General features: G+C 40.9%; 1 protein-coding gene across 4 annotated transcripts in view; it reads right to left on the minus strand.

The window, feature by feature from the left end:
- The window catches only part of DAB1 (DAB adaptor protein 1), a 144,884-nt gene that overhangs the window by 51,716 nt on the left and 74,955 nt on the right, over positions 1 to 18,213 (minus strand). For all 4 annotated transcript variants that reach the window (XM_058843190.1, XM_058843191.1, XM_058843188.1 and 1 more), the window contains exons 3-4: positions 8,124 to 8,263; positions 5,792 to 5,890 (exon numbers count right to left, since the gene is read on the minus strand). In XM_058843190.1, the coding sequence (XP_058699173.1) occupies positions 5,792 to 5,890; positions 8,124 to 8,263 (239 nt within the window). The remainder of the gene's footprint in view (positions 1 to 5,791; positions 5,891 to 8,123; positions 8,264 to 18,213) is intronic.

An 18,213-nucleotide genomic window follows, 5' to 3' on the forward strand; every position in this document is an offset into this window, starting at 1 on the left:
AAACAATTCAGCAACGGGCTGATAAAAGAGAGAAGGCAGATTCAGCCCAGGAATGCAAAGGGAAGTGTGACATGATCAAAAGAATAAGCTGAGGCAGCAATCCTGGCAGACACGATGGATTTCAAAAATAAAAGTCAAATTTGTCAAGGACAAAGAAAGGGATAACAGTTGAGACACGAGATGGAGAGAGGCAGGACTGGGTTTTAACTCTCAATGTGAGAGCAAATGCTGTATTTCAGAGCTGGTGAGAAGAATTCTGCAAGATCTGGAGTTACGCTGGGTGTGGCAATGAAAACACATCTCTAGGTCAAACAGGCTGCTGAATTTACAGGGCTGAATAATAGATGATGCTGATATTTTGCTCAGCTCTCCGAAAAGGAGGTCAGAGAGAGACCTCTGGGAGTCAGGATTAAAAAGCCTCACTGAGCTTGAGCTGTTGGCTAAACATGCAAGGAGAGATAGATCAAGATTGGAGCAGAAGACAGAGCTGGCATCGCTTGGTTTGACACAACAACCAAATTTATGTTTGCAAATGAAATTAACTCTGGCAAAAAGCACAGCAGGAGGAAAAAAGGAAAATATGTCAAGGACAGAGAGCACACAGGAAATCCCAGATGAAAACTGCAGGAGAGATTTAGGAAAGCAGGTAAAATCCAGAGACAAGAGTCACAGAGAGCAGGTGAGAGGACTTTCTGTGGAATCAGCTGATGGGGTAAGATGCTCACAGAGGGCTGCACCTGAGATCAGCCAGAAAGAGGCCAGCAGGAACTTTGGGACATTTCAAAGACATGAAGGGGACAAAACTCACCTGTGGGAGCCCCAGGCAGGGACCATCAGCATCCTCCTGGCCAATGCCACCCTCTGGCAAACACAAAGCTCAGTGAACTCCTCACCCCATCTCTCCTGCTCACTGCGGAGCAGAAGGAATTAATTCCTTCTTTTATTTCTATTTTTGAAGACTCAGAGACGTTCAGTGATAGAGACTTTGACAGTTTGACATTTCATCTGCTCCAGCACATGTGCTTCAAGGAATAACTGCAGATCCATGATCGTACCTCAATTTCTGGTCAGGGATGCCAGAACCAACAGATTTCCAGCAAAGTCAAGAAGTACCTTTGGTACATTTTAAATGAGGCCTCTTCTGCCAACAGTGAGAATTTTAAACTTGCTAAAATTTTCTTTCAGCCAAGTTGAGCCGTCCTGTTAGCAATCTATCAGCACAATTAACACCATCACTCACATCGAGAAGGGAAGAGCAGCAAATCCAGGGGTTCTCAGCAAAAACCTCACAAAGCCTCAGAATATGCTGGAAAATGCTTTTATAGAAACAACTTGAGAAATCTGAACTGTAAGGTCAAGAGAGCTTGGAAGTTCAAGAAGATGGGCAAGATGTTGGCATCCGAATTTCAGAGCCATAACATGATCTCAGTTAAAGAGAGCAACCTGAGGATTATAGCAACACAACAGGATTATAACCACCCACCATATGTATTATTTATTTGGATTTCATTAAGATTTAAAGCAGAAGAACAATCACCAGTTCTGTGGCCAGCATGAGGAAACAAACTAATTTTTTAAATAGAATGCTACAGGTAAGGCCTGGTCTCCCTTACATGGAATAAGGCACTGAGTAACACCATTTCAAGTAGGTAAACTCTCAAAGGTAATTAAAATAAAAATTAAATAAATAAATAAAATAAAAAAATAACAATACAATAATAAAATAATCCTCAGCAAAGATAATGAAGGCTGGAGGAACTGATAAATAACAAAAACAGATAGTCAACATTAAATATATGTATTTATACACACAGTTTCCCTTCCAGGGTTTCACACTGCCAGCCTGAAGAAAATGGCTACAGATCAAATTCATGAAATATGAGTAACACAACACACTGCAATATTTCTCTGCAATAAATACTGAAACCCCATCAGAGTATTCCTAGAAATGTTACAACCCCCCAGACTGGGCCCAAGAGCTTTATTTCAATAAGGATAGGGGTCAACATCTCTGAAAGAGAATAGACAATGCAAATGAAACTCACTTTCAAGGTGCTACAAAATAGGAAAAAAGTGGTGAGATGACTGTCATCTTCATCAGCTGGGTTACAATCCATCTGTTTAGGGTATTCCCATAAATAAGCAAGATATTGACACTGATTTACCCTGCTTTTTGGCCAGTGGAGGAATCCAGATAAATAATTTAACTATACAATGCCTCACAGAGAGCTGTATTTTACAGCATATTCTGGCAATCTGCACATCCACGAGCGGATACAAAATTTTATTTTAACAGAAATAATTTGTTGCTTAGAGGCAAATAGTAATTTCTTGCTTTTATCTCATTTCTTTTTCACAGTGTAAAGTGAAGTTACACTTTTTCAAAGTTTAAATTTTTCACATTTCTTTTTTTTTTTCCCCACTGAAGTCAACAGGATTTTGCAATTAGAGACAACAAGATCTTAAAAGCACACCTCACTGCATGGAGGTGGAAGGAAATCTTTTCCCAAGCATTTCAGAGGATTTAATTATTAGTTTCAAATACATTTTTGGAAAGGAACCTGCAAGTAAACAGAGATTTATGGCCACATAAATAAACAATGAGACAATTACAGGCTCTTTACAGAGCCCAGATTAGTCACGCAGGTCTAATGAAGCATCACTGAGCTATTAGAGGGAGATGGCCTGATGTGTGTGATTAACAAAACAACACTCAGGAACAGCCAACCAACAATGATGGGCCTCCACAAAATCTGCATTTCCTTCCATATGCACAGTTATGGCTTTTGTTGCTTTCTTAGCAAATCACCAATCATTACATTCCACCCTGAAAGGGAGAATATTAAATAACACAATGCAATTACTTGCATTTTTGCCATCTGAAGATCATGCTTTTGAAAATATAAAAGAACTCCCATAACAGAAATTAAGATTATTGCAGCACTGAGGCCTAACCAAGATGGATCTGACAGAAGAAATGGTAAAAAATTATTTTCATATAATATGCAGCAAGGAAATCTCTCAAGTGGCATTGGATAGAGAAAGTTCTCTGTTCAGCAATAATTATGGTAGGGTTTTTTTACAGTAAAAACCAAAAGAAAATGTGTATCCTTCAGGTAAGGTATGTATTTAGCAAACATAATCTGGAGAAAGCAAATGGGATGGATGGAAAACATCTGACAGCTGAAAAAAATGGTGCATTTATAAGATTAATAGGGCCAAACCCCACGTGTAATGACAATTTTTGGCATACACACAACAGGAGAACATCCTGTTAGTCATATTAAATACAGCTTTTTGCTATCATCTTCTAAATACACTGACAAGGGAAGTGGTATGAAGGGACCTCTTTAGTGTAATCCCTGGCATGGAATGATGAAATGTAAGAAAAGATTTTTTATTATTTCTATTTCAGGGCTGTAGATGAACCATTCTGTACTGCATCTACAGTGCACACTTGCAGTAAAATCCTTCTTGTATTTTTCTTGGTGAGATATATTCTTTCCAAATGATATTCCACCTTCAACTCAATCTCCTTCATGGATAAATTTACTCAAAGGGCAGAATTCCTGATAGCTGGAATAAGACCATTATTAAAATCAATACATTTTGATGAATATTATGTCTGGAACATATTAAAGAGAGCTATAAAGTAGAGGAAGAAAAAAAACCTGCTTATCATTTTCAGTAGTAACCCAACCAGAGCCCTTCATCTGTAACGAATTATGGAGCAATTCCCCTAAATCATCTGTATGAAGTCAGCTATGACACTGCCAATTTTAAAGAAAATTTGCTAGTTTTGAGCTACAAATTGATTTTTTATTGTGATAAATTAAAATCCAATGGCAGCCTACAAGATACTCAACATGAAGAAGCCCACTTTTTTTTTTCTGAGTATTTTCATTCTTTTCTATCACATCAGACTGGCACTGAGGCAGACGTGACAGCAATAGACAACGGTAAAAACTAAGCAAGGACACTCCAGAGAGGTAAATAATCTTTCCAAAATAGCTTTTTGGGAATTCCAAAATCATGGAAATACAACTAAGGGAAAAAGCATTTGTAGGGGACTGGGAGGGTTGTTAAAGGAGGAGAAAGCAAATGCAAGATTATCCAGGCTCTTCCCTGTTAAGGGCTGCTTTATTCCCTGCTGCATAAAAGTAAACACACTCCAAACTTTATAAACTCTCAAGTTTTACATGGAAATCAGGAAGATCAGTGTGATTGAAATATAATCTTTTTCCAGCCCTTTACAGCTTCTTCCCATCCAAAAACCTGGGCTGAGCAACCGTACAAGCCCTAGTTTTGCCAGTTTTTGGGATTTTCCAGCAGGAATGGGAACGAGATGACAACTGTAGGCTGGCAAAGCAGAGACAGGCTGGATGAGAAAGATTAAGAATGAATGGGACAAGGGTGTGAAACTCTGGGACAAGGAGAGACCCAAGCTGGGAAAAAAGCCCAAGGGATGGTGGCTGTGAAGACCTGGCAGAGGATTTCCTGCACCTCTGCTCCAAAGCCTTGGCATGGGAAGCACGGCTCTCCTGTTTTGACAACAACGTGTAAGAACTGATGTGGAAAGCTCCCCACATCCCTCTGTCACAGCCCTGCTGCAAGAAGGACAACTCAATAGTCCTGTCCATCACTCGGGCAGCTCAGGGGCAGACATCTGCAAGGTGGATTTAAGGGTTTCATTCTAAGCCTCAGTGGGTGAGTGACAGGTTTACTATAAGGATGATATAGTTATGTCAGATTTAGAGTATGGGATGTCAGAGCTATGAAATGAAGGAGACTCTTCCCATGTCCCCATCTTGCTTTCTGCAGACAGGAGAGTGTGCAGGATGCTGCAGGAGAGACAGCTGGAATAAAGCACACCTTTGTTTCTGAAATACATCCCCCTTTCCCTCTTTATTCTAGGCAAAAAATTCCAGTCTTTGAGAAACATTCAGAGACAAGTGCAAAAGGAACAGACTTACTCTTTCCTCTTTTTTATTTCTCCAATAAAAAGCTTTAATCTCAGGAAAGCAAATGTGGCTAGGGTGCAATTTGCACTGACAGCCCTAATTCTGACATTTCCTATCTTCTGTAACCCCAGCAATGACCTCTGAAACACAGCTTTTGCATGGATACTTTGCACAACACATCCCAAATGAGCTTTTCATTACTAACTACTCGTATTATGTATCAGTGAGCTCAATGACATTGATTTTCTAATAATATAAATTAACTGGCAAAGATAATTTCATCTATCATCAGTAGGGTTTTATTTCTGGCACCACGTTAAATAGTTAATCTTCTAAAAGATTAAATCAAGAGCTTTTTAAAATTCAAGGCAGAGCTTAAACTGCTGTTAAAATCTTCTTAATTATGATTAAAACAGTTTGTGTGTTGTTGCTTTATATCTAAGTAGTGTAATGTTTTGCTTAGGTTTCTTCTTTTAGAGCAATTTAAAAAATCAAACATGGTATTGCTGTGGCAGAAACTGTGGAAGGCATGAAAGTCTCTGCAGCTTCCTCCACCAGATGCTACTGAGGAAGCTTCTGCTTCACACAGACAACCTCAAATCTTCCAGTATCTTTTACCTCTCCTTTTGTAAAAAATGTAATTTTTCTACCACTGACAATACACAAGCTACACTCTACAAGTGATGTAAGGGATGATGAGCCTTTATCAAATTTCTGAGATGCTTCATGTGTGTTTGCACCAGTGAGATTCCACTGCCCAGCCAGGAAATGCTTCTGAAGGAACAGGGAAAGATTCCATTCCATCCCACCACACAAACAACTCTACTTACCCCTGTCTTCTCATCAAAGATTTTGATTCCCCCAAAGGAAACTGTTAAGAAGACTTTTTGTTTATGTTCTCCTTTCGATCGAGCCGCAGCAACAATTCCCTGTGGAAACAAAGAGCAGTTTTGATCGGTTCCATGACTCTCCCAGCTGACACAGATTTGCTTGTGGACAATTCACCACTTTTCTAGGAAAACTTAAATATTTTCTAGGAACAGCCCCTTCCTTACTTCTGGCTTCCTCCCTTTTTTCAAGGCACCATATCTCTTTATGCTACCCAGAGAGCATTTCAAATGTGTTCCCACTTCCAACCTCTGCACTAGCTAATCCTCCATGAAATTTGTTTTCATGGAAGCTGAAGGTCATTTCTAGCACACTTTTCCCAGCTATAAGCTGTTCTGGTTTATTTATTTATTTTTTAAATAGGGAAAAAGCCCAACAAGCAGCAGAGGAGAGAAAATGCCGATGAATTTAGCTTACTTCACACTCATCTAGTATAAGCAAATTAAGGTTTTTATAGAAGAAATTTTTTTCTTCTAAAAATCAAACTACACCTGTGCTGTGAAAAACTGGTATTGAGGGTTTGGCTTGTTTTTTTCAGGATCTCAGACCTTTATTTTATAAGAGAACTTGCTGATACCATCTCGTGTTATTCTCCCACAGCAGAATTAGAACAGTTACTGTTCTAATCTGTTCCACCTTCTTAAGAGCCTGCCCTGACCAGTGACACTGAACTGAGATCAAACATAATCAGTTGTACTCCCAAATGAAATTAAAATAGTTCCACTTTATCTGGTTCTCTGCAATTCCAATGTCTCAAGAACAACCAACTCAGGTTTTAAGACCTTCACTGCTGCCATTACAAGGATCTGAAGTCAAAAGCCACCCCAAAACTTTAAGGGTGGCCTCAAAATTCATGTTGTGGGACACTGGTTTTCCAGAGCCCATAAATTAATGCTCTGCTCTCAAAAATGAATTTCTAACATCGCCATCCTTTAACACTTTTAGTCATTTCCCAGTACTGTTTAGATCAATCCTGCCACCTGCAAACAGGTATGAGGCAGCTGGGAGATGTGGAAATATTAATCCATGGAGGAGAGAGACAAAAAGGTTTGTGCAGCAGAACAGTGACAACTCTCCCCACAGTGCCAGGAATTCTGAAATGATGAGAAATGCCCAGCACACATTTAAATCAGGTAGGAATATTGTGGCAGATGTGACACACCAACAGAGCAACTTTTGGAGCGGATTAATTTTTGCCTGCCATAAAACTGATTTGTAAATTATCTCCCAGATCCTGCTTTTAGGTTGTTGAACCACAAGCTGAGTGTCACCCCATGCTGTTTCCCTAATGAGTAACTCATTCCTCCTGGATGGACAGAAACCCTGCGGGCTGGTAGTGCACCAGACACCACTTAGTGCTTTCTCCTCCTGAAAAAGCCAGCAATGGAAAATCCATCAGCTGTCTGGGCTGGGGAGAGGCTTGGGAGGGAAATAAAAGGGAAAAAGCAGCAGAAGGTTTGCTGCTAGACCTGGTTTGTAACCCTGCAATGCAGAGGGGAGATGGGAAGTAAATAGCCAGTAGTGGACTCCAGGAAAACACAACCTTCCTTCCCAGTGACTCAAGCTCCTCCACATGTCCCAGGCTGAGGGAGAGGATGATTCCTACAGGAACTCTCATGCTGGGAGAGACTGGGCCATAGAGAGATGTCTGGCAGGTCCAGAGAGCCCACCCTCGACACCACTGGTAGCTCAGACTCTGTCTACACTCCAACCTGACACCCAACTCTGTCACAGCTCCATTTCATCCCCAAAACTCCAGGGACTCCTCTATGTTCTCATGCCCCATCCTCTCAGTGCACTGCCTGATTTTGTAACACATCAGCCCTGCCATTGCTGCTGCAAGACTTTCTCCTCCCAGTGAGGACACCAGCTCCCCGAAATCTGGCTGCCTACACCCGTCACTCACAGGAGCCAGCAGCCAGAGGCAGTGCTGTCGTTGATTAGAAATGTCATAGAAAATGCTCTGATATCCCATTTTCCTCCACAGTCGTTTACTTCTCCTTTTACATAATAAAATTATTCAATTTGCAGTGTGTTGTTTGTAATTTGTGGACAAATTGCAGTGGTGTCAATCACGGAGTAACTACAGAACTCAGAGATAATGTATTAAAATTAAACCAGGATAAGCAATACCAGGCAGGAGTTCATGCAAAATTGACTGATTTCAATACATAATTAACCAGACTAAGGCTCAGTGTCATGAAAGGAGAATAAGTACAAGCTGAAGCTGGAATTTGCTCCTTTTGACTGTAACATTGAAAAGTTTCACTGCACCTTGAGCTTCATCATGGAGTCCTGGCATAACTTGTCCCCTCGGGCAGCAGAAACCTCATCTATCCCGATCAGCTTGGCCTTGTACCGGACACCGTCGCCCTTGAACCTCTTTATCAAAGTGGCTTCGCTGCGATCCTGACCTGCAGAGACAACATGGACACGAGGATGTTTACAGGAGTGCAAAGGGAAACGAGGGAAGGAACACAACCAAGGGCCAAATCACATCTAACTCCAAACATTTCAGTGGAATTAGAAGGAAATGCTCGTTCAATAAAAGCTTTTGGCCTCACTACCCCAGAGGAGTTCGCAGTGGAACTGCTGCCATACAAAATCTCCAGCACACAAATTAGGTTTACAGAAGTAGGAGATAAACCTGAATCAGCTCGTGGATCTGAAAACTTGTGATCTGTATGAGTTGTTTTAATCCCAATACACAGGAGAATTCTGTGTTGTGCAGACAAAACTCTAACAGAAAGATGCTCCTATTTCCTTACAAAATGACTCATCTAAGCAATATTTACACTATTAACACTTGAAACGTGGAAAACCAAATACCAAATTCCAAATTGTATTGTTTATCTATAGAATACTGATGCTTTAAAACTCCTGGTTCTATTCTTTTTGCACATAAACGTAGAAACTATGTAAGTGGCAAAGGCTGCTCTCACAGGCTCATCCTGAGAAGTTTAAAAAAAGGCCAAAAACATATTTCTTAATAAAAATGCTTGGTTTTTAGTTCTCTCTTTTTTCTGCTATTTTATTTTCATTACAACAGTAGTAGTCAGTAGTAGTAGTAGCCGTATTTAAACTATAGTGAGTACCTGCACAGTGCTTTGTTGTCAGCTGAGGTTAAACCATGACACCAATGTACCTAAACTACCTGAACCACATGACTGTGACACCACAAAAAAGACATCTTTGTCAGGAAAACCTTCCCCCCGCTTCCCTGAGTATCTGCAGAACATTTTCTACCGTGTCTCAGCTGGAAGAAATATGTTAGTTAGGGAATCAGTCTTCCTAAAATTGATTAAACATATATTTTGCAGCTGCCTGTGGAATTTCTTGCTAGGATCTCAAAAAAACCCAGCAGTGAGCTGTAAATAACTGCAACCAAACAAACAACAGCCAAAGCACAAAGAAGCAGGTGAAACAGTGAGATATTGCACAATTTTCAGTTTCTTGGACCCAACAGATTTCTCAAAAAAAACCAACTTCCCTAAACATGAACAGACATTGGTAAAATTTACACTATTGCCACCTAAGGCCTCTGGTCACAGATTCTTCCAGCTGATGTAAGAGAATAAAAGCACAATGTGATATAAAGGAATCACAGGTCAGGATCTAGTCTTAGTCTCCATTTGAGAATTCTGGCTCAAACTTTCTCCAGAGCTCATTCCTATTTAAAAGGTCAGATTTAAGCATTAAAAAAAAATAAATATCATTAACATAATACATTTTATCAGTATATTAAGGTTAATATAATCTGATACTGTACAGCTGTTTATTGATAAGAAGTACAGAAGCTTTGGGGAAAAAATGCTATTTTGTTTTGCATCTCTATTAAAAGCACCTTCATTAGCAGTCAACACTTTGGCCAACTTTCCTAATTTACACACATATCAAGTTGATCAGCAAGTTAGGTTCTAAACTATGGAATTAAGTCTTTACAATACCATTATGAGCCTACATGACCACTAAAGAGCACTTCCAAATGAAGGTATTAATTTGGTTCCCTTCCCCTCAGAGTAAAGCACCATGAACTAATGATGGAATAAATGTATATTAAGAAAACAGAGCTATTTTAAGCATTTTGAGATCTTCAAGTATGTTTGAGCTCACAAATACTATTTCTTTCAATGAAAAACATCAGCTCAGAGCAATGTTTTAATGCCTCATTTGTAATCCTTTAAAAATAAGGCAGCTCCTAAGTGCTGCTGTGATAGTTCAGCAGCCACCCAAGCGTTTCCCTTGATTTCTTCTCACCCCTCAAAATAACTGAGCTGGGCTGAAACCTCTTGCTCTTACATTGTCTTGTATTTAAAAAAACCCAAAAAACCGGCAAATGAGACACAAGTGATGAATCAGAAACTCTCAGCAGTGCTAATATCGTTCCCCAGGGAAACGTCAAGGCAGATGTTGGCACCATCAGCTAAAAACAATGAAAATCCATTTCCCACTTTCAGCCTCCGGAGCGGGGCAGGAGGGAAAACATCTGGAGACACAACAAAGTACAACAATAACGGTGGACTTTTCCATATGTCTTTTATACTTGCAAAGACATCCTGTTGATCTGCAATAAATACGATCCAACTCCAACAGCTTCCTTAGCCGAAACTTCCAACTTTACGCCTTCGTCAGAGCCAAAGGCAGCTGTGAGCTGACAGCAGGAGCATGTCAAGTGTTCAAGAGTCTTTTCTGGGTCCAAGTCGTGACTGTGACCCTGCATTCATCTGTTATTTTAACATTTATACTTATTTCAACCTCTACTGTGTTTTACTGCACGTAACTAAATCCCAGCCACTCAAACACAACTTACGGCCGTGTCTGCTTCGGAACAAGTCCCATGTCAATTATGACCCAGATTAAGCAGGATGAAGTGCTTTTGGGATAAATGACTGGGAAAAATCATCAGCCTGAAAATGATGTAGATATTTGAAACCACGGTGGAAGCTGCAAATTGCTGGAGACTACAAATTCATCCGTGAAACCCCAGAGTGTATGTCCTATGGAGAGCACACGGAGTGCACACGCACACTGCCCCGCACTGTGGATCAGCCAGCTGCAAGTCATCATTCCTCAGCACACACACACATCTCCTCTGATCTGAATTCACCCACGTCCCCAGATTTTGGTGCTGAAAACTCCCTGCCTGCTTGGGAAATTACCACGTGCCACTGTGAGTGCAGCTGATGTTACAGCACCCATGAGGTGTGTGAGATTTATGGGAGGGTGATATTTCAGCAGAGCCCTGGACGCTGTGGAAAGCAGATAGTCCAGACTGTCATAAACATCTCATCATTGAAACAAAAAAGGGTGGGGTTTTTTAATGACAGCTCTTGAACAAGGTTCTTTCTGTATTTGAAACTGCATAAATAAGAGATGCCTGAATGAGGAGGCTGTAATTCTTCCTAGGCTTCAGAGGAGGGTGAGTGGTAACATTAAACCAGAGAGCTGTGCCCATGCCAGAACACACCCAGGGCGGTGAATCTCTCATTCCATGTAACAGACAGAGACAAGCTCTGCTCCTTTGCAGCTTCTTTTATCAGTGGAGCTCTGCCATCAAGCCTGGCTCTCCAGCCTGCCACCACATTGGATGGGTCCCAGCCTCTGGCAAGGAAAATTATTCTGGATACAGGGATGCACTTACTGCCAGAGCTGAGTTTTATTTCAATACTGTGAACCCACATCTTGGGGTTAGGTAACATCTCAATGGTTCAAAGAGAGACACTCACCTGTGAAGGTTTTATGGAACACTGAGGCTTGACACCATTATTAGGCCGTATTCTGCAGCAAAATTAGAAGCCAGTGTTTAATGATAAGCACTCCTTTCTCCACAACACACTTCCTAAAATCTTGTTTCAGCAATTCTTGACAAGAGAACAGCACAGATGCCAAATCACTCTGGGTAAGTGGCTGATGTTCACTGTAGCTGTTCACCTGTGCCCTGCACAGGGAGGAATCTCCCCAGAGTTGTTCTTCTTCAGAGGACCAGTACCTTTATACCATTGCAAAATGATCCTGAATTAAATGTCTGTATCACAACTCTCTGAGATCAATGGGTGCTTTCCAATGGTTTGCCCTAAAATGCTTTCATAGTCTGTTTTTCATAAGCAGAAAGATTTTCCTAAGAAATAACCCAGGCATTTGTTCCCAACTCAACACAAGCAATATACAATCCAAAATGGAACAAGACTATCAAAATTAAAATTAATTTGATTCATTAAAACTTTGATTCTCATGCCACAAACTGAGAAAAATACAGAAACTAAAAAGCCACTAAGAAGTCTTACAAATTCAGTTTAAAAAGGTGGTCACTTTTAATTAGAAAACGTGCTGATCTTGATCCAGGCAAAGTTTTGTTTGCAGTGTATAGATTTATAATCCTCAGAAGCGCTCAAAATGTAAATGTAAGAGTTATTATTTTATTTTTATCTACTTTTGTGGATGTCACCACACACCCTAGAGCCGTATGTGTTCCAGCTGGACCCCTTGCTTCTTTGTGAGAAGGAAAACATAACCTTTGATGCAGAGCTGTGACACTGCACTTGGACTTTCACAGTCTTTGAAGAGAACGGTAAATCCCCAGAGCTGGGTGATGCAATGTGCTCCCAAGCTCCCATGTGAAGTGGAGAGAGGCTGAGCAGCATGTTCAGCATTAAAGTGCTTTATCCAGCTCACTGAAGCTACCATAGAAGTCATAAACTAGGTTTGTAATGCAGTCAATAATTTTTATTCAAGGCACTATACCTTAATTAAACCAAGATTCCCTCAAGCAAGCTGGAGACAGCCCCAAACCCAAACCCCAAGCACTCCACCCAGGTACCTCAAGCCCATTCAGTGCCAAGGGGTGACTGGCAAGCAGACCAAGAGGAAGAGGAGCTACTGTGGAAGATCCAGGATGGAGCAGCCTGAGCTGAATTCCAGAGGTGTTCCCAGGGCTGTACCCAGCAGCAGATACTGAGGCTCCTTGGGAAGCTGCCCCCAAGGCAGCAGCATCCCCTGCCTTTGTCACCAAGAGGGAAAGATGTGTTTGTGTCAGGTTATCTGGCTCTAACACCTCTCTGAATTCTGCAGCTCACCCCAGGTTTGCTTCCCAGGCTCTGGGTATTTTAGCAAGTGTTCCCTCATTTATCCTCGCTCTTGGTACAAGCCAAGGATTACACTTGACTTCAGCTCTCAGCCCTGCAGAACACCAAGCCAACACTGTATTAATATGCTAAAGTTTAGAGCTGCTCATCCTCCCAGGGCTTCTGTGAGTGTATTTCATAAACAGAAAAACAAAATAAAGCAAAGCCCCGCTGCAGTGAGAGCACTGCTGCTCTTTCTGTCCTGCTCACAACACACTCAGCACTCCTCGTAACGCCCGCTAATCCAAACCAATAACCCTGGAAATGACTATATCCTTTATTTAAATGTGTGAAGCCCTCAGGGCATAATCTGAATTTCTTGATTTTACGACTGTAAAATATATAATGATATTATCACCAAAGTCAATAACATGCTCCTGGCAATCAATTCACTGAAGAACAACACAGCGCCGTCTTTATTTTTCTTCTTCTTTTCTAACTAATAAACTGTCAAAGTTGTATCCATTCAAATTATAAACCTGAAATAACACCTCCTTCTGTATCACAGGGCTGAAAAACAATCCCATACACACTTATAAACAGCCTACATCTTCCTGGGGCAATTAGCATTTTTATGGGTTTTTATGGCATCAACGCAGCGGAAAATACAAAACACTGGTGCAGAATGACCTCTAAGATGCCACACAGACTGAAGACTCCTAAATTAATTGCTAAGTGAAAGGTATTTCCCATTAGCTGTGCATATATATGCACCTAAACATGTATATATACATGCATAATCTTATCTATTTGCACATATACACACACATGATGCTCAGGTTCATTTGGTGTCAATTATCCCAACAAAACTCACAGCAATTTTAATCAACTACAGATTTCCCCAGCAAAAAAAAACAAAAAAAACCCTAAGTACATAAGCAGGTGTAAAAGAGAAAATACTCACATGCAATTAAATGTACAATTCAATACAGCAGGAGCTAAAAGGAATCATGAAGATAGCTCTGATTACTCTCCTTTGATGGCACACTTTCCTCAGTGCCTTCTCAGAACCTCAAGACCAACACAGAAGGCTCAAAATGATCCATCACACAAAGGGATGGATCATGATACCACAAACCCAGCAACTCTTTCTTCATAACCATAAAAAAGTTCAGTACAGAATGCTTATTTGGGGTTTTAAAACTGAGAGCTCCCCACAAGTTCTCAGATGCTTCTGGCATCTGTTAATCTAATTTTTGAGATTTTCTCCTAGAACTAGGAAACTTGGAGTTGCTGGGTGATTCATCACTGTCTTTAAGAGCACGACTGCCCAACCCTCTTGTGGGCATCCACAGATCTGCCACAGAAAAATAAAATATCTTTCCTCTTTTAACATAACATTTCAGAAAGGAAACCACATTATACCTAACAGTCTGTGTGCTCAAAATTTAACTTCTGGTGTCAGCACTAGCATTCTCTTCCTCTCCCAATATTTCTCAAATGAGTTTCTTGCAATTAGCAATTTTAAACTTTTTTTTTCTTTGAAAAGAACAGATACTTGGGGGTTTAATTTCAATTCTTCATCTCAAGTGACCAGAGCACAGTCACAGCACGATTTGCTCACAACATCAAGCACTGCTGTACTTTAAACGAGGACATACTTTGGATTTCACACTTTATTTCAGTGATGAAGGCTAATCCCTAGCAGCTGAAAAAACCTACTGATGTGAAATACAGCCTGTTTAAGGGGACACCACCCTAAAAACCATGTTAAAATTTTGTGAGGGACAAGCACCTCTTTCTATGTAAGTGCCTGTACAAAAGCCTGGTTACAGTATATGGGCACAACTTGAGTGCAAACTTCTCCTTTCATCAATTGATAGGAAATCTGAAAAAGTCTGCAAGGTGTTGTTCTGGGGTGCTTTTAATGCCCCGTTTTGACAGCAACACAATTTGCTCTGAACAAAAAGATTGAGAATACTTCCACAGAAAATGATAAACCACATAAAGAGGGGGCACAGAAACCACTCCGAAGGCTCAACTTACTCCTATTATGGTTTAATTTAAAAACATTACCTCCAATTTTAAGCACAGATAAAGGCTCTCCAGGAAAACTCAATCATCATTCAAACCATCATCTCAGCAGTACTCCCCAATTGTTCAGCCTCAAACGGAGAGATTTTATGGCTTCTGGCATTATTAGCCTGAGAATTACTGAGAAGGCACCTACACAGCCCCACTCCTAGAATCAAGTCTCCTCTGTAAGGAAATAAGATGTTCCCATATTATTTGCTGTCCTTGATCAGCTTTATAAGCAGAAATCTTGTTTATCAGGTGACAGCAACTGCACTTGCCAAGTTTTTATCCTAACACCAAATGCGAGATGAACACGATGCACGTTTTACCATCTCCAAAGCAAAATGGTTGCATGGACTGGAATAAATTATTCCTTTATACTACAGTGAAGTCCGTGTGAGTATGTCAAGGGAAGGGTTCTGCTATTTACAGATGAGGCCTCAGTATAAAATAATGTTTGATTAAAACTTGGGACAAATCTCAGTGATGGAGAGTCTGGGCCGAGTACCCGGGAGAAGGCAGTGATTGAGCACCCAGGCTCCATAGGCAGATGACAAAGAACTCATTTTCCTTTTAGCCAGAAGGCTCACTGATCAATTTTATTTTCTTAGATGGTTTTTGAGATGACAGAATATGGGCACATCTTCAGACACAGAAATGACCAAAAGCTGAATGTAATTAAACTTGCTTTCAGCCTCTGTACCATGCAAGTCTTCATAAATCTTTGAAAGACATTTTGTAAAGGAGCCTTTTGCAGGCTGTGTGCAGAAGCAGCTGAAATTCCAAATTCTACATTGATTTAAAGTGAAATGAGACCCTGCAATAAAACTTCATTTTAGGATACTAACCTTGTTCAGCAAGCCCCAGGGAATGACCAGAAGTGAAACCAGGGAAACTTGGCAGTCCATTTCCTGCTGTTAGAGAATTAAAATGATGTTTTCTGGCCACCCAGAGGGGAAGGGCAAAGACAGGTATTTGTGGACTCTCCTCTTAGGAGACAGAAGATAGTTCAGCAATCTTTGTTCACCTAGTGTTTCAAAGCTTGGGTAAATGTTTAAATCAAACAGAAATCAAAATGTCAAGTACACAAAGCCCTTGGGAAAACAGGGTCATCAGCTGTTCCATTCCTTACCTGCTTGCCAGGGTGTCAGTATGAGATCAGTTGTTTCTGAGCTAAAATCAGCTAAGAAAAGGTAACTGATGTTACAGTGATCCTTGATTTGCATTTATATGTGCTCTGCACTTGGATGGGGCATTGAAAAAGCCCAAGCACTCTGGAAACCAAAGGACCTGTTACAGCTGTACTCACATGCCCCAGGGAAACAGTCCCAAGGGGGCACTCAGCTGACACCACCTGCTGCCAAAAATCTCTGTACTCCACTTCCAAAGCAGCAAGGGGAGGAGCCTGGGCAAAAGGGGCTGCTAAATAACCCCAGAATGTGTCATTCCCCAGCCAAATCTGAAATTGTTGGGGCAGAGGAATGTCAGGCAGAATTGCCTTTCCTTCCAAGCTCCACGATAGCACTGAGAAGCACCTTAAAGCAGGTGAAAAATCAGCCAACACAAGGAATACTGATCATTTACAGATAAGCATCTAATTAATTATTTTGGTATGTGAACATGCAACAAGATCTGCAGAGTTCCTGGATCTCCCTGATTCCTCTTTAATCCTACAAGAACTGCAAGAGCTCAGAACTCGTGAAAAAAAAATAATCAAGCTGCTTTTATGTGTCTCCCTATATGTGGCTTTAGGTATGCAGTTTTCAAGAATAATTTTAATTAGACTTCCACTAATCCAGGACACAGACACACGCACGTGTTTACACGTGGCACCCAGAAGTCATGATGAGACACACAAATTCACAATTTACACTTCAAAGCCTACAAAATACATTCTGTTGATGAGCCTACCAAAGAGTTTGTTTTTTGTTATGTATGAAGAAAGAGAAAGGGTGGAGAATCAGTTCATTTCAGACAAATACCAGGTTCCTGGGCTGCCCTAAGATAAATGTTAATTCCCCAGGACTATAAAAAGAGCAAGTTAAGAAAAGGTTATGCTCTGCTGATTAACATTCCCAAATTTCTCACACGTTCAATAAGAGAAAAAAAATCTTTCCATTCAAGATAACTAATTACAGCCACTGAAGTCCCCAAAGACAAGAGCAATAGCCTGTAACAGCTAAAGCAGGAGGACAAAGCCATTCATTGATCTACACTTCAGCCTCTCCTGTCAGCACTGTGCTGGGTGCAGGCACAGAAATGGAGCTTTGCAGCACACTGGATGCTGCCAGGGCCACCTCTCCCCTCCCAGCCATCCCCTCTGGCAGTGCAGGAGCTCATTCTGCTGAAGGCTGATGTCAGTGCTCTGCAGAACGTGCATCACATCAGGTTGGGAATATCTGCAAACTGCACAGTCTGGGGATGATCCTTCACTGATCCTTCTGATCCTTCACTGATTTCCTTCCCCAGTGCAAATGAAATCTCACCTAAATCACAGAACTTGATCTTCTGGGAGAGAAGGTGAAGGTCACTCTTGAAGCATTAAAGCTCCCCAGCCCCACCTCCTGTGTCACTTAAACCCCAGAATCACTTCAGACCCCACTGAGCAAAGACTCCAGCAGGAAACATCAGTGCAACTGCAGAACAATCCTCATCTTTCTTCCTATGGGATGAGTGGCCCAGACAATCACATCTGGATTATCAGTAGTCCTGATAATATTGGTGTAAAACACACCAGTGGAATGTGCAGACCTGTAAGTTTCTGCCTCACAAAGCTGGCTCCAAGGGCATGGCATTAAAGGCAACACTTGGTCTCAGAACAGAACTATACACCCACCTTACAACACCTGTTGTCAAGCAGAAAAAGGGAAAGAATGAAAGTGTCAGGCTAAAAAAAACCCACAGTATATTGGTGTTTAGGAATTATCCTAAGGTCACATTAACTCAATAAGAAAAGCAGCTGCTATTTACTTTCTGTAGTCAAATGGAAATACCAGTATTCACCACATGGCACTCAACAAAAAAAAAAAAACAAACACCCCAAAATATCCAAACCATTCTTTCCCTGCTGAAATTGTTCACATTTTGTTATCCAATGTTTCAGGAAGAAAATTATTTTCATTTTGGCTTCCCACTGCCTCTGCAACATCAGAGAATGTCTCTCCCTGCTGGAAAAACAATAGGAGGCAAAGAGGAAAGCAGCTTTTTTTCCGGAGACTTTGGGCTAA

Source organism: Poecile atricapillus, chromosome 7, assembly GCF_030490865.1.
Source record: "Poecile atricapillus isolate bPoeAtr1 chromosome 7, bPoeAtr1.hap1, whole genome shotgun sequence".
Lineage (NCBI taxonomy): Eukaryota > Metazoa > Chordata > Aves > Passeriformes > Paridae > Poecile > Poecile atricapillus.